The 12,940-nt window shown below is 37.6% G+C and overlaps 3 protein-coding genes across 3 annotated transcripts; all 3 read right to left on the bottom strand.

Annotated features, from left to right (window-relative positions):
• Positions 1-5,174: 5,174 nt before the first annotated feature.
• LOC147282154 (aspartic proteinase CDR1-like) lies at positions 5,175-6,236 on the bottom strand. Its single transcript, XM_086248178.1, has one exon. The coding sequence runs from the start codon at positions 6,234-6,236 to the stop codon at positions 5,175-5,177; it is 1,062 nt and encodes a 353-aa protein (XP_086104304.1).
• Positions 6,237-7,878: 1,642 nt separating this feature from the next.
• Positions 7,879-9,240, bottom strand: LOC147282153 (putative aspartyl protease At4g16563). Its single transcript, XM_086248177.1, has one exon. The coding sequence runs from the start codon at positions 9,238-9,240 to the stop codon at positions 7,879-7,881; it is 1,362 nt and encodes a 453-aa protein (XP_086104303.1).
• Positions 9,241-9,991: 751 nt separating this feature from the next.
• On the bottom strand, positions 9,992-11,470 carry LOC147282152 (putative aspartyl protease At4g16563). The gene has a single exon (XM_086248176.1). It carries the CDS (start codon positions 11,468-11,470, stop codon positions 9,992-9,994), a length of 1,479 nt encoding a protein of 492 aa, XP_086104302.1.
• Between the last annotated feature and the right edge of the window lie 1,470 nt (positions 11,471-12,940).

The raw sequence follows: 12,940 nt of genomic DNA, 5'->3' as shown, positions 1-12,940 counted from the left end.
TGTAATTCCAGCTCCAATCTTGTGGAGTGCAAAAGTTACCGAAACAACTGCGAAAAGTCCCCCCAAACCTCAAAAAAGAAAAAAAATTAATAGAATCGTAACAGTACGTGGTCGGTTGCACGGTAGACCTTCGCCATCTCGAAGTTGACAAGTACATCCGACGTGGCGTATCGTAAGAGGTCGATAATCAGGTGCATCCAAGCTCACCGGGCACTTGTTGTCGTTTGAGCCATATGATTAACGTTTGTGGCATCATGTGGGTGGGTGGGTTAGGTGTTTTATGATCCGGACGAAACGGCACTCGGTTGGATCGGGTCACGTGAATATGGAGAGGGTCCTGAGGTCACCCTCAGCCTCAGACTAAATCTTGTATGGGGCGTGCTCCAATGCGGCAGCTCTCACATGAGGTGGGACCTATATGATTGTGGGTCCCACCTCATGTGAACCATGTAGGTCTCACCTCATGTGAGAGCTGCCGCATTGGGACACGCCCCACCGAAGAGTCTCTCTCAGCCGCCTCACGCTCCTCTTCAACTTTTTTATTTTTTTATTTTTTGGTAAGATATTTTATTTTATTCTATCTGCAGGTGGCAACAATCCAAAGCCTAAAACTTATCGTCCAATTTACAGAGAACCAACGTCCAACAGTTTTTTATGCATTGCCCCCTTTTTTCAAACTCCAAGTCTCCAAGCACTTAAAAAAAAACTCATATAGGTTTAGATGGACTCCCATGTACAGTATAAAATGATTATAACTATGGAGTAAGTAACAATCCTTTGACAATTGACACATTTGATATTGTTATTGAATTAGAATGAATTTACAACTATTAAACATGTTATACCGACATAATGTGAACTAAAACGACACATTTAAATATAATTTTACTTAAACAATAAAACCAACATTTCCAAGTGAAATTGATTGATATTTTTTTCATTGTAGGCTTTTAGCCTAGGGCTCACCAAATAGCCCAAGGCCCGAAGCCCACCCGAAGCCCGCCCGGCCCATTGGGCCCGAAGCCCGATTTGGCCCGACATTTGGGCCGGCCCGGCCCGGCCCGAAAATTTCTTGGGTTGGGCTTGGGCCATCCCCTTGAAGCCCACGGCCCGCCCAAAGCCCGGCCCGAAGCCCAAAGCCCGTTTAATATCTTCAATAAAAAAAAATATAGGATTTTGGCTATGTTATGAATTGAACTTGAGACCTCATAGAACAAATTTCAACTCTCAACCAACTGAGCTGACTAGTTTATTTGTCTAATTTGTGAATCATAACATATTTAATAGGTTTTTCGTTTGTTTACTCTAATAAATTATTAATATGCTTATTAAGTTATTATATAATTCTATAATATTAGTAAATAGTAATAGTGTAAAGTGTAAACTATACTATGTAATACCATAAATAATAAACTTTGAAAATTATATACAACATTACAAATTTACAACTATAATAAAACATAAATGTATATGTATATATACAACTTTTATAATACAACTATAATTAAAGTTATTAAACCATGATTGTTCATTAATTTAATAATTTGAACCGTTCATTTTATATGTTGATAGTCAAAGATATCCTTACAAAAAATCGGCCAAATCGGAATTCATTGACTCATTCGATTATCATTAAAAAAACCATGATCATTCATTAATTCGATCATCGTTACGTCACTTTTACATATAAATACACTTGAAGAGTTGAAGAATATAATTCTAATAACTTTCTCGTTGAAACCTTATTGTTTTCATAATTGTGAAGACCACAACGTGATTTCAACAATCTGAGCCGTTCATTTTCTATATTCATAGTCAAAGATCATCCTTACAAAAAATCAGCAAAATCAGAACTCATCTACCCATTCGATTATCATTAGAAAAATCACGATCGTTCATAAGTTGGACCACCATTATCTAATTTCTACATTTCCAATTGAACTAATTTTTTGCAGGGATGATCTTCGAGTGAAAAACTAAAAAATGAACGGTTCGGATCATTGAAAACTTAGAAACACGATCGAGATGTGAGCTTCTACATATAAATACACTTGAAGAGTTGAAGAATATAATTCTAATAACTTTCCGGTTGAAACATTGTCGTTTCCATAATTGTGAAGACCACAACGTGATTTTAACAATCTTAGCCGTTCATTTTTTATGTTAATAGTCAAAGATCATCCTTACAAAAAATTGGCTATATCGGAATTCATCTACCCATTCGATTATCATTAGAAAAACCACAATCGTTCATTAATTCGACCACCGTTATGTTACTTTTACATCTCCGATTAAGCTAATTTTTTGCAAGAATTCTCTTTGAGTGGGGAACTAAAACTTGAACGATTCGGATCGTTGAAAACACGATCGATATGTGAACTTCTACATATAAATACACTTGAAGAGTATAATTCTAATAACTTTCCCGTTGAAACCTTGTTGTTTCCATAATTATGAAGACCACAACGTGATTTCAACAATTTGACCTGTTCATTTTCTATGTTCATAGTCAAAGATCATCCGTACAAAAAATCGGCTAAATCGACATTCATCTACCCATTCGATCATCATTAGAAAAACCACGATCGTTTATTAATTCGACCACCATTATGTCACTTTTACATCTCCGATTAAGCTAATTTTTTGCACGAATTATCTTTGAGTGAGGAACTAAAATTTGAACGGTTCGGATCGTTGACAACACAATTGCATCGTTTGTTTATAAAAATATGTAATAAAATATATAATAAAACATATGTACATTTATGTTTTATTATAGTTGTAATGTTGTATATAATTTTAAAAGTTTATTATTTATGGTATTACACTATTACTAACATAATAGTATTATAGAATAACTTAATAAGCATATTAATAATTTATTGAAGTAAACAAACGAAAAAGCTATTAAATATGTTATGATTCACAAACTTAACAAATAAACTGGTCAGCTCAGTTGGTTGAGAGTTGAAGTTTGTTATGTGAGGTCTCATGTTCAAATCACAACATAGCCAAAATCCTATATTTTTTTTAAACATATATATGTGTCTAAACAGGTTTTGGGCCTATTTGGGCCGCCCGTTTGGGCCTAGCCCGGCCCGGCCCTCCAAGCCCGCAAGCCAAAGCCCGATGGGCGGGCCTTGGGCTTGTGTATTAAAGCCCAAGCCCGGCCCGGCCCGGCCCAAAAGCCCTATTGGGCTTCTATCATTCAAGCCCGAGCCCGGCCCGAACCCGAAAAATTTGGGCCGGGCTAGCCCGGCCCGGCCCATTGCCGACCCCTATTTTAGCCTTAGTAATAACTACTATCTTAAGATTTTTTTTTAATTAATTACTTTCAATGACAAAAAAATGTATTTATTTTAATTAATAAATATACCCAATAAAAAATTTAAACTAAATTACATTTTATGCACATACGCACATTCATTAACTTAAAAAAGATCGACGAACACTCCGCGGCAGATGCATCTGCAGTTTTGATTGAGCGTGCGGCACTAATCTTTGTTATATAGTTTAAATCTACGACCAGCTGGTCTTGTGGTTAAGAAAATTATGTTTTTTGTCCTTCTAATTAAAGCACTGGCACCCAACCAGCCCTCTATATAGTTTCATATCCTTGTAAAGTTGTAATCGACAAGTCTAATATACAAGTTAGCATCATTAAATATGAGATTATTTCACAAGAAAAGTTTTTTCAATAAACATATTCCAATTGAAATAGATTCACGTCAAAAAAAAAAAAAAAACTGAAAAGAGATTCTAAAGTTGTCCTTGATAGTGCGCAAACGGATGAATAATAATGCCTTAGCATATTCGAAATATAGTATGAACATTAGCATCTTGACTTGGCTGAGACATGTTTTGATAAGGCATATTTTATCTTCAAGCTAATATGATTGCTTATGCTTTAACAGACATTCGGCAAACTTGATTATATACATTACCCGTTTCTAGTTCTTTTTAATAGATAATTGTTTCATGGACTGTCTTTTGATGTTTCTTAAGCTTTAGGCAATTACAGTTTTTTCATCAATTGCTGGACCTTCTATAGCTTTCTAAGGAGTTGAAGTCCCACTCCAGCTCTCATAAAATAAAAAGCCCACTTTGGCAGAAGAAATTTGGAGTGCTAATAGTACTAACGACTAAATTAATTCCTTTTTATTAGGAAAGACTATTGGAAAAGGAGAGCTTATTAATTCATCAAATAATTTATGGTAACAAGTAATAACATAATATTATAAAAGCTGCACAGGTTGTTCATCATTGGTAGTTTTTAAAATGGTGAGTATGGGCAAATTATAAACTCAAATGTTTTAGGTCTAATTCGTCTTAATCTTACATGTACAAAAGGTTAAAAACTTGAATTTACTTCATTCGTGTGGTTTATATATAGTTGCAAATAGTGATAATTTATAAGAAAAAACTCTTATATGATAAGGAAGTGGGTCGCGGGAAGAGTTTTCCTCGATAAATTAATAAATCACATTAAATAAGAAATTCACAATAAACCATGTTAAATAAGAAATTCCAAACTGTAAACATTCCGTGAATATTGTTCACCCTTGCAAAATGTACAAAGACATGTCATATTTCAATCATAAATTATCAATCATTTTATTGATTCAAGAAAGGACATAAGTATGACCATATGAGTTAAACTCTTGTCTTGTCGTGAGTGTGATATATGTGTTTTACAGTTTTTGGTAAATAGACAAATGTTTTTATCAAAAGAACTATAAACCTCCACCATCATACCTTACCATTTCATTTGCAAATCTGATTCTTAAATCCCAATCTCTTATTCCCCAAATCAAACTCCATATAAAAATCCTTGAGCATGTAATTGCCCAAAACAATCTTCGGCCCCCCACTCAACTCAACATTCAAGCCCACATCGCCCAAGTTATTTGTCACAATAGACAAACACACAGCATTGGACCCATCATCAAACAAAAGGTAATTAGACCATGGCAGGTCCATTTTTGCACCACCATCAAACAAGAAACTCAATTGTGGGAATGACATGTTACCTTCCTCACCTTCAGTGCCAAAACAGGGCCCCAAAACTCCCTCATCACCAGCCCTATCATGACCCCCCATTTGGCTCTCAAACTCTTGTGCCACAACATTGAAAATTGACTTCTCCATGAATGTAAATGGTGCACCAGTTGCAATTATAGTCCCACCATTTCCTTCATACCCGGAACCACAAATTGGCTTGGGATTTTGATGTGCTTGTCCCCTACAATAATTTCTTCAAGTTTCACATAGTGGTACCCAGAAAAATGTGAACTTTGTGCAAAAACAGGAGTCTTTAGCAATGGTGCGTAGCTTAGGCCTACCACATCTGCCTCACTGTCAAAAACAAGGTCAGTGCTCTTTGAGGACTCGTCATGCTTGTGGGACAATAAGCAAAATGAAAATTTCTTGAGACCCAATTGGGATGGCAATGAAGTGGGCTCACTATCGAACCCAGCAAGCCCAACAGGTTGCTGGGCCGACAAATTGGAGCAGCCCACGAGAAAACCAGGCACAGTTTCTTCTAGGGTGTCGAACATTAAATTCCCAGTTGTTGACCCTATCAAAATCCCATCTGTGGTCCATGAAGCAAATATGTATTTATATGATGGACATGGTGCACCAAGCCCACATTTCGATCTGACATATTGGCTAATAACTTGACTGCATTGTTCATCGTTGCAGAACACAGTTTTTGAAGAAGCCGATCGATCGGGGATGAAGGGTGAGATCTTCTTGGGGTCTATGTTAGGGAAGGAACAATTAGAGCATGTGTAATTGGATGTGCATGGGAACCAAACAAGGCTGCTGGCTGTGTTCATCACAAAGGGCATGGTCTGTGGGGGAGTCCCAAAGTTGAGTGACATGGTGTAGCCTCCAAAGCTACGAGGGAAGAGAGGAATTGTAGTGGGATGGTCTTGTTCTTTGCCTTTGAACTTGTTTTCCACATGCTTGCCTTTGTGTTTACCATGTTCTTTTTTAAGACTTTTGGGGTTTGGGATTTTTAGGAGCTCTTTGAGAGGGAATTTGGTTAATAAAGAATCGGTGGTGGGCTTGAGCATAGTGTCTTGTTGATCTTCATGTGAGGATGGGGTTTTGGTGAAGGGTTTGGGAGGGTTGGCTATGGTGATGGACTTATTGGTTTGTGTTGATGAAACAATTAAGATTTCCAAACTAGAGATAAAGAAGAGGTAGGAAGGAAGCAAAGTGACCCCCATGGGTTTCTCTTTTGAAGTGTATTATTGTACAATTAGTTACTATTTATAAAAGCTGGGAAATAATGGTTGTCAATTGGATATTCTTTATGTTGCATTGTCATATTATAAATTAAAACATTATATTTACATAGAATTTCACCTATACATAACATGTCTCATATTGTCTTCCATGAGAAAATTAATTACCATAAAAGAACTTATTAGGAGGAATATAAGGCAAGTTCAATTTCAATTCCTTCATTTCTCTTTCTTTTATTTTAATATACATGAGCTAATAGCATTGTAGCATTTCAAAGTTGTGTGGCAGTGAAATGTGATTTGAGAAAAGAACCATTGGTTCCCTTGAAAAGAGAGGGTACGTAGAAAGGAACTGAGATTAACGTCTAAGACAACTCAAAATCTATTCGTTAGGTTTAATATAGTTGAAGGAATGTGTATTTATTTGTAAAACTGATTTTTAGTGTTCTGTCTTTCCTTGAAAAGTTGTGTTTTTTTTTTTTTCAACAATAATTATAGAACATAATTTGAATCTAAAACCGCTAGCATTCTCGGAAGAACCAATAAAGAAAATTAATAAAATTATAGTTAAGTAATTCTAAGATTTACTATTAAGTTAGGTAATTAATTCTAGAGATATATAATTAGACTTTAATCATTTAGAAAAACAGTTTTTAGATGAAAACTGGTGTTGTTTAAAATTTATAAGAAAATTATTTTAATTCATAATAAAGTTCTTTTAATTTATAAGAAAATTATTTAAATTCATAATAAAGTCCTTTTAATTTATAAAAAAAAAATCATTTTAATTCATAATAAAGTTATCCCCCAATTTGAAGAGTATTTCTCCTTCTAAGTGTAGAGTGGGTTTTATAGAGGTTGCATGTTAGGTTTTAACTCCGGGATTTTGGATTCTGCTCAAAATCTCAGAGTTAAAACATAACATAAATCCGTCAAAGAAGAAAAATAGAATGACTTGATTAAAAATCTTAAATCACAACCGATTTTAGTCTAACAAAGATTCATAAAATAAACTGTACTCTAAACCTCCATTAATTCTATTTACACTCATCATTTGACTCTTCACACTTAAAGAAAATTATCAACCGAGCAACTAGGGTGTGATGTAATGATACTTCTATTCTCAAAGAAGAGGTCCTAAATTCTACTCCCATTTTCCAAAGATCTTTAAAAAATTATCAAATACTTATTTAGGTAACATAATTGTAGCTGTGCAGTACATCTGTACATGCACTAGCTTTTTTTTTTTTTTGGTCGAGTAGTGCATGCGCTAGCTAATTAACTCTATAGCATTTTTGATTGAGTAGAATAAGGCTGCCTAATATGAAGGACAAGTGACAATGCATTCAAAAATTGAATTTAGCACAATTGTAAAATCAATACTTTATTAAAATAAATTCAATTTTTAAATGTGTTGTCTTTTACTTGTCTCTCATATTTTATTCTTGGTATTAGCTGGACTATGAGTAAAATAATATGCCAACACAACAAAACAAATCCTAAAATGTTGGATTTCAATTGATATAAGAGTGTCTCATTTTTTCATATCCGACTCAACTCCGATCACCATTTATTTCTAACAATTAAAATATATCCCATACATTAACGTTGCAACCTCAAATTGTCAATCGCAATCTTCTTGCTTAAATCCCAACCTCCCAAGTTTGAGATCAAACTCCAAATGAAAATCCATCAACAAATAATTCCCTATAATTATATTTGGACCTCCACTCAAGGCCACATTAGGAGCTTCACCCCCTATAATATCCGTGGTAAGTGACAAGCACAGCACATTCTCCTTATCGTCGTACAAGAAATAATTAGTTACAGGAAAATCCATTCTCGCACCACCCTCGAACACAAAGCTCAGTCTCGGGGCACTGTTAATGTCCGTACCAACAAGACTGAAGCAAGGCCCCAACACTCCCTGGTCCGGAGCTCTCTCGTAATCCCCCATTTGGTTCTCAAACTCGTCCGCCACTTCTCGAAACACCGACCTCCCCAAGAACGTGAAGGGTATGCCGGTGTCGATAATCGTACCACCATTCCCGTCCTTGTTCGGCAGCTTCTCTTCAATTGGGATCCGAATGCGGTAATCCCCAACAACAATTTCTTCAAGATTCACGTATCGGTACCCGTAGAAATGGGCATCGATCGGGGTTATTGGGTTTCGGATCAATGGCGTGTAGCTAAGGTCGTGGTACACCAAGTCATCGTTCAGAACAAGGAAGCTGTGTCTGAATGTGTCATCGTAGTAGTGAGAGAGCAAGCAGAATGAGAATTTATGGACACCCATTTGGGAAGGGAGTGACTCGGGGCTGGAACCGAACCCGACCCGTCCAAGTGGCAAATGGGTTGACGACTTGGTGCATGTGACCACAAAGTCGTGCACGGAATTCTCCATGTTCTGCTTCACTGCCTGTCCAACTATGTTCCCTAAGGAAATCCCCTCTGTAGTCCACGAAGCGTATGTGAATTCGTACCCCGGACACTTTCCGAACAAGAGTTTGCATTTGGGCTTCTTGTTGCGGTGAATCGAATGGCACATTGAGGATTTACAAGGTATGGACTGCACAAAAGACCCAGTTGGGTTGAAATTTGGGGTGCTTGGGAGGGTTATGTTTGGGAACGAACAGTCGGAGCACTTGTAGTGGGAGGTGCAGGGCACCCAAACAAGGTTGCTGCCGGTGTCCATAATGAGTGGAATGGGTTGTTTGGGTTTGCCAAAACCGAGGTTGACGGTGTGAGCTCCGAAGCTGCGAGGGTAGAGAGGCATTGTGCTGAGGCCTTTGCCGTCTTCGCTGATTCTGTTTTCCGGGTCTATGTTTTCTGGGGTGCCTTTGTATCTCTCTCTCTCAAGATATGTGGCTTCTCTGCTTGTTGTCTTGGTTCTGAAATGGGGTTTTAGGAGGTTTCTGAATGGGATTTTGATCAATTGCTTGGTGAGACTTTCTCCTACGGAATCAATATGGGATGTGATCAGCATGGTGGTGTTGCTACAATTTGTTTTTGTAGGTGAAAGGGTTAGGATCATGAGGAAATACAAGAGAGAAAAGTGGCAGAGAAGCCAAGCAATTAGTGCCATGGAGTTTACTTCTCTCAATTTTCTGATCACTTCTTAGATTGCATGCATGAAGTCGATGATCAATAAGTTACGAGTAGCGAGGATGTTTTATATTACTGTTTGTTGTCGTTTCTTGCTGTCAAATTAATTTATTGAAGCAATGGATCAACAACACATACAGGGAGTAATACTATATTGATAATAGCTAAATTGATGATTCTGGTCTAGAGAATAATATATTTGTCTATGAGTAAACTGTAATAGACATGGTGTCCGGTAGTATATAAATCCGGTAGTATATATATATGTTGAAAAATAGCCTTTCCAATATATACTTGCATAAAAATGACCTCTAGTGTTCTTTAAAGAGCAGAAAATGGAGAGTGAACAGATTTGAATACTCAACCTAGTAATCTTTTTGAGTGAAGAAGAAGACAATATATATTGCATCAAATAGCCAGCTAGTACTAGCTACATGATCATTTTGAAAAACAGGATCCAGCCAAGTTGGCCCTTCCTACAACCAAATGTTTATGCTTATTAATCCCTCATTCAAAATCCCAAACTGTGCCAAATTAAGCATAACCAAGCTTAGGTACCATTATATTGACAAGAAACAAAAGTCTTATATATATATATAATCTCCAATATTTTTGCGAGCCATCTCAAATTCTCAATCGCAATTTTCTTGCTTAAACCCTAACCTCTCAAGTTTCAGATCAAACTCCAAATGAAAATCCATGAGCAGATAATTCCCCATAATAATCTTTGGACCCCCACTCAACCCCACATTAGGAGCTTCACCCCCTATGATATCAGTGGTCAGTGACAAGCACAGGGCATTCACTTTATCATCATACAAGAAATAGTTGGTGATGGGAAACACCATTTTTGCACCACCATCAAACACAAAGCTCAACCCAGGAACACTCTTGAAAATGCCCTTATCAACAGTACTGAAGCAAGGCCCCAAAACCCCTTGGTTTGGAGCTCTCTCATAATCAACTATTTGGGTCACAAACTCCTCTGCCACTTGCTGAAATACAGACCTCCCCAAGTAAGTGAAGGGTATGCTCGTGTCCATAATCGTCCCACCATTCCCATCAGCCCCTGGAACTCGATCCTCCTCTGGAATCTTGATGTAGGTATTCCCAACAATGATCTCTTGAAGATTCACAAATCTGTATTCATAGAAATGGGAATTGGGCATTTCTGGGGCTTTGATCAGTGGCGTGTAGCTCAAGTCATTGTAGAGCAAGTCATCGTTCAGAACAAGGGCACTATGTCTTCCTGTGTCATCGTAGTAATGGGACAACAAGCAGAAGGAGAATTTCTCGAGAGCCATTTGGGAAGGCATCGATTCCGGGGCAGAACCGAACCCGACCCGTCCGAACGGCAAATGGGTCGCCGAGTGAGTGCACCCGAACACAAAATCGGCCACAGAGTCCTCCACAGTCTCCTTCATCGCATCCCCTTTCATCTTCCCGATCAAAATCCCTTCGGTTGTCCACGAAGCGTACATGAACTCATAACCAGGGCAGCTTCCAGCGTACCTGCATTGGTGTTTCGATCGGTGGATCGAGCTGCACATTTTGGCTTCGCAGTACATGGGCTTAGAGAACGATCGAACGGGGTCGAAAATCGGGGTCTTTTCGAGGACTATGTTTGGGAACGAACAGTTGGAGCAAGAGTATTTGGAGGTGCAGGGGACCCAGACAAGGTTGTTGGCGGTGTCGAAAACGAGTGGTGTGGTCTGTTTTGGGGTTCCCAAGCCGAGAGAGAGTGTGAAAGCTCCAAAGCTGCGGGGGAAGAGAGGGATTATGGTGGGAGGGTCTGTTTGTTTGTGTTTGAATTTATTTTCTTTTAGGCCCTGGTTTTGTTCTTTGCCTTTGTACCTGTCTCTTGGACCTACAGATTCGAACCCTCCTCCTCCTGCCTTTGGCTTGGGTCTGAATCTTGGGGGTATGAGTTTTTTGAATGGGATTTTGAGGATGAATTCCTCAATGACACTGCTTTGTATGCTATCGAGGGTGAGGGAAGTGGGCATGGCTTGAGGTTGAGCATAGTGTGAGTTTGTGTTTGTTGCTGAAAGGGCTATGATGGTGAGGAAATACAAGAGAGAAATGTGGCTTAGAAGCCAAGCAACTGCCATGGATGTCCTCTCTCTCTCTCTCTCTCTCTCTCTCTCTCTCTCAGTTTTCTCACTTCTTGGAAGACTGGTCTTATGATGAATTGGAGCACAAAGCTATATATTTCACCATGCACCTATTATTATTTTTGTTGAATCCCAAGTGTTGGTGGTCTCTCTAGTGATCGGAAGAGACAGTGGTGGAATAAAAAATAGGTCAACACCGGTTACACCCTTAACTCTATATTACTATATAAGGGTGTAGTGTGGAGGTATCTATATTATTATTATTATTTCAAAACTGTTGTATATAAGGGGTTATGTAAAAAGACATGCTAAGAGGTTAAATGGTCTAATAAGATTACTCAAGGTATAAGACTATAAGGTCCAATCTCAATACAAATATTTTTTTTTTTGTTTATTTATTTTTTTCTCTTGTAGGGGGTTATATGCAATAATTTTGAAATCTTAGGGGTGTATGTGTAATTTTTGAAATCTCAAGGGATGTATGTAAAAAGACGATAAACCTCAAGGAGTGTAAGTGTAATTAACTCTATCATAATATTACAACTTTGACCAATTGGTCATATTTGTTTGTTTGGTTAATTTGCAGCGTCTTTTAAACTTTCATAGGTACAACTCCTAAGCCACCCAAGTTGGTCTCATATATATTATGATAGTACAAACAAATAAAAGAAATTATAAGATTTCGTAATTTCACATTTTCAAACGGGGCCATTGGTTTTTGGCACTATTTTGCTGGAAAATGAAAGAAATTTGATTTTTTTTTTTTTGGTGGGAGAAAATAAAAAACTTTAGGCACTATTGGCTCAACCTCAGAAGTAGAAAATACATACAAATTTGGGTTTGACAGTGGGTAATTTCAAGCTTGGGCTCTAAATCCATATTGATTCAACCCACGATTGCGGTACATACACGTATAGGCCCATTACTACATTGGGCCATACTCCAAAGACAGATTGATAGGTGCATAACAGTTGCATCATCTGGTTGCCAGATGGTTGAGCTTTGCACCATTCGATTGGTCAGCCATCACCTGGGCCCAAACCTAATTTCTCAAGGTCCAATCTATTCACTTCTCAAGGACAAAATGGCTTAAGAGTTAAGACTTTGGTCGAGCATAGTCAAGAATCACACCAGCCCAACCCATTTTGCAAGCCTACATGGGGGGCAACCCAATGTCATTCTTCTCTTTAGGTGAAGAAGTGTCAACTACATGCCATATTGGATATGTAGCAAAAACAACTTGACAATAATGCTAAAGAGATCATACTTTTCATACAATATAAGTGGAAAAATTATTGGGTGTATACAAAAGAGTACGTATGTAAACTAAGGTTTGGTTTATAATTTTTGTATGCAGCCAACAAATTATCGCTTTTTTTTTATCAATAGAACTAAAATTCTAAAGCTGAATCCCAAATTATTATTTATTTCCAAGAGATCTATTATACATGTTTTGAAGACTTGCTT

Source organism: Dryas octopetala, chromosome 6 (genome assembly GCF_963921425.1).
Source record: "Dryas octopetala chromosome 6, drDryOcto1.1, whole genome shotgun sequence".
Lineage (NCBI taxonomy): Eukaryota > Viridiplantae > Streptophyta > Magnoliopsida > Rosales > Rosaceae > Dryas > Dryas octopetala.
The sequence above is the reverse complement of the archived record's forward strand: the minus strand, read 5'-3'. Positions and strand labels throughout refer to the sequence as shown.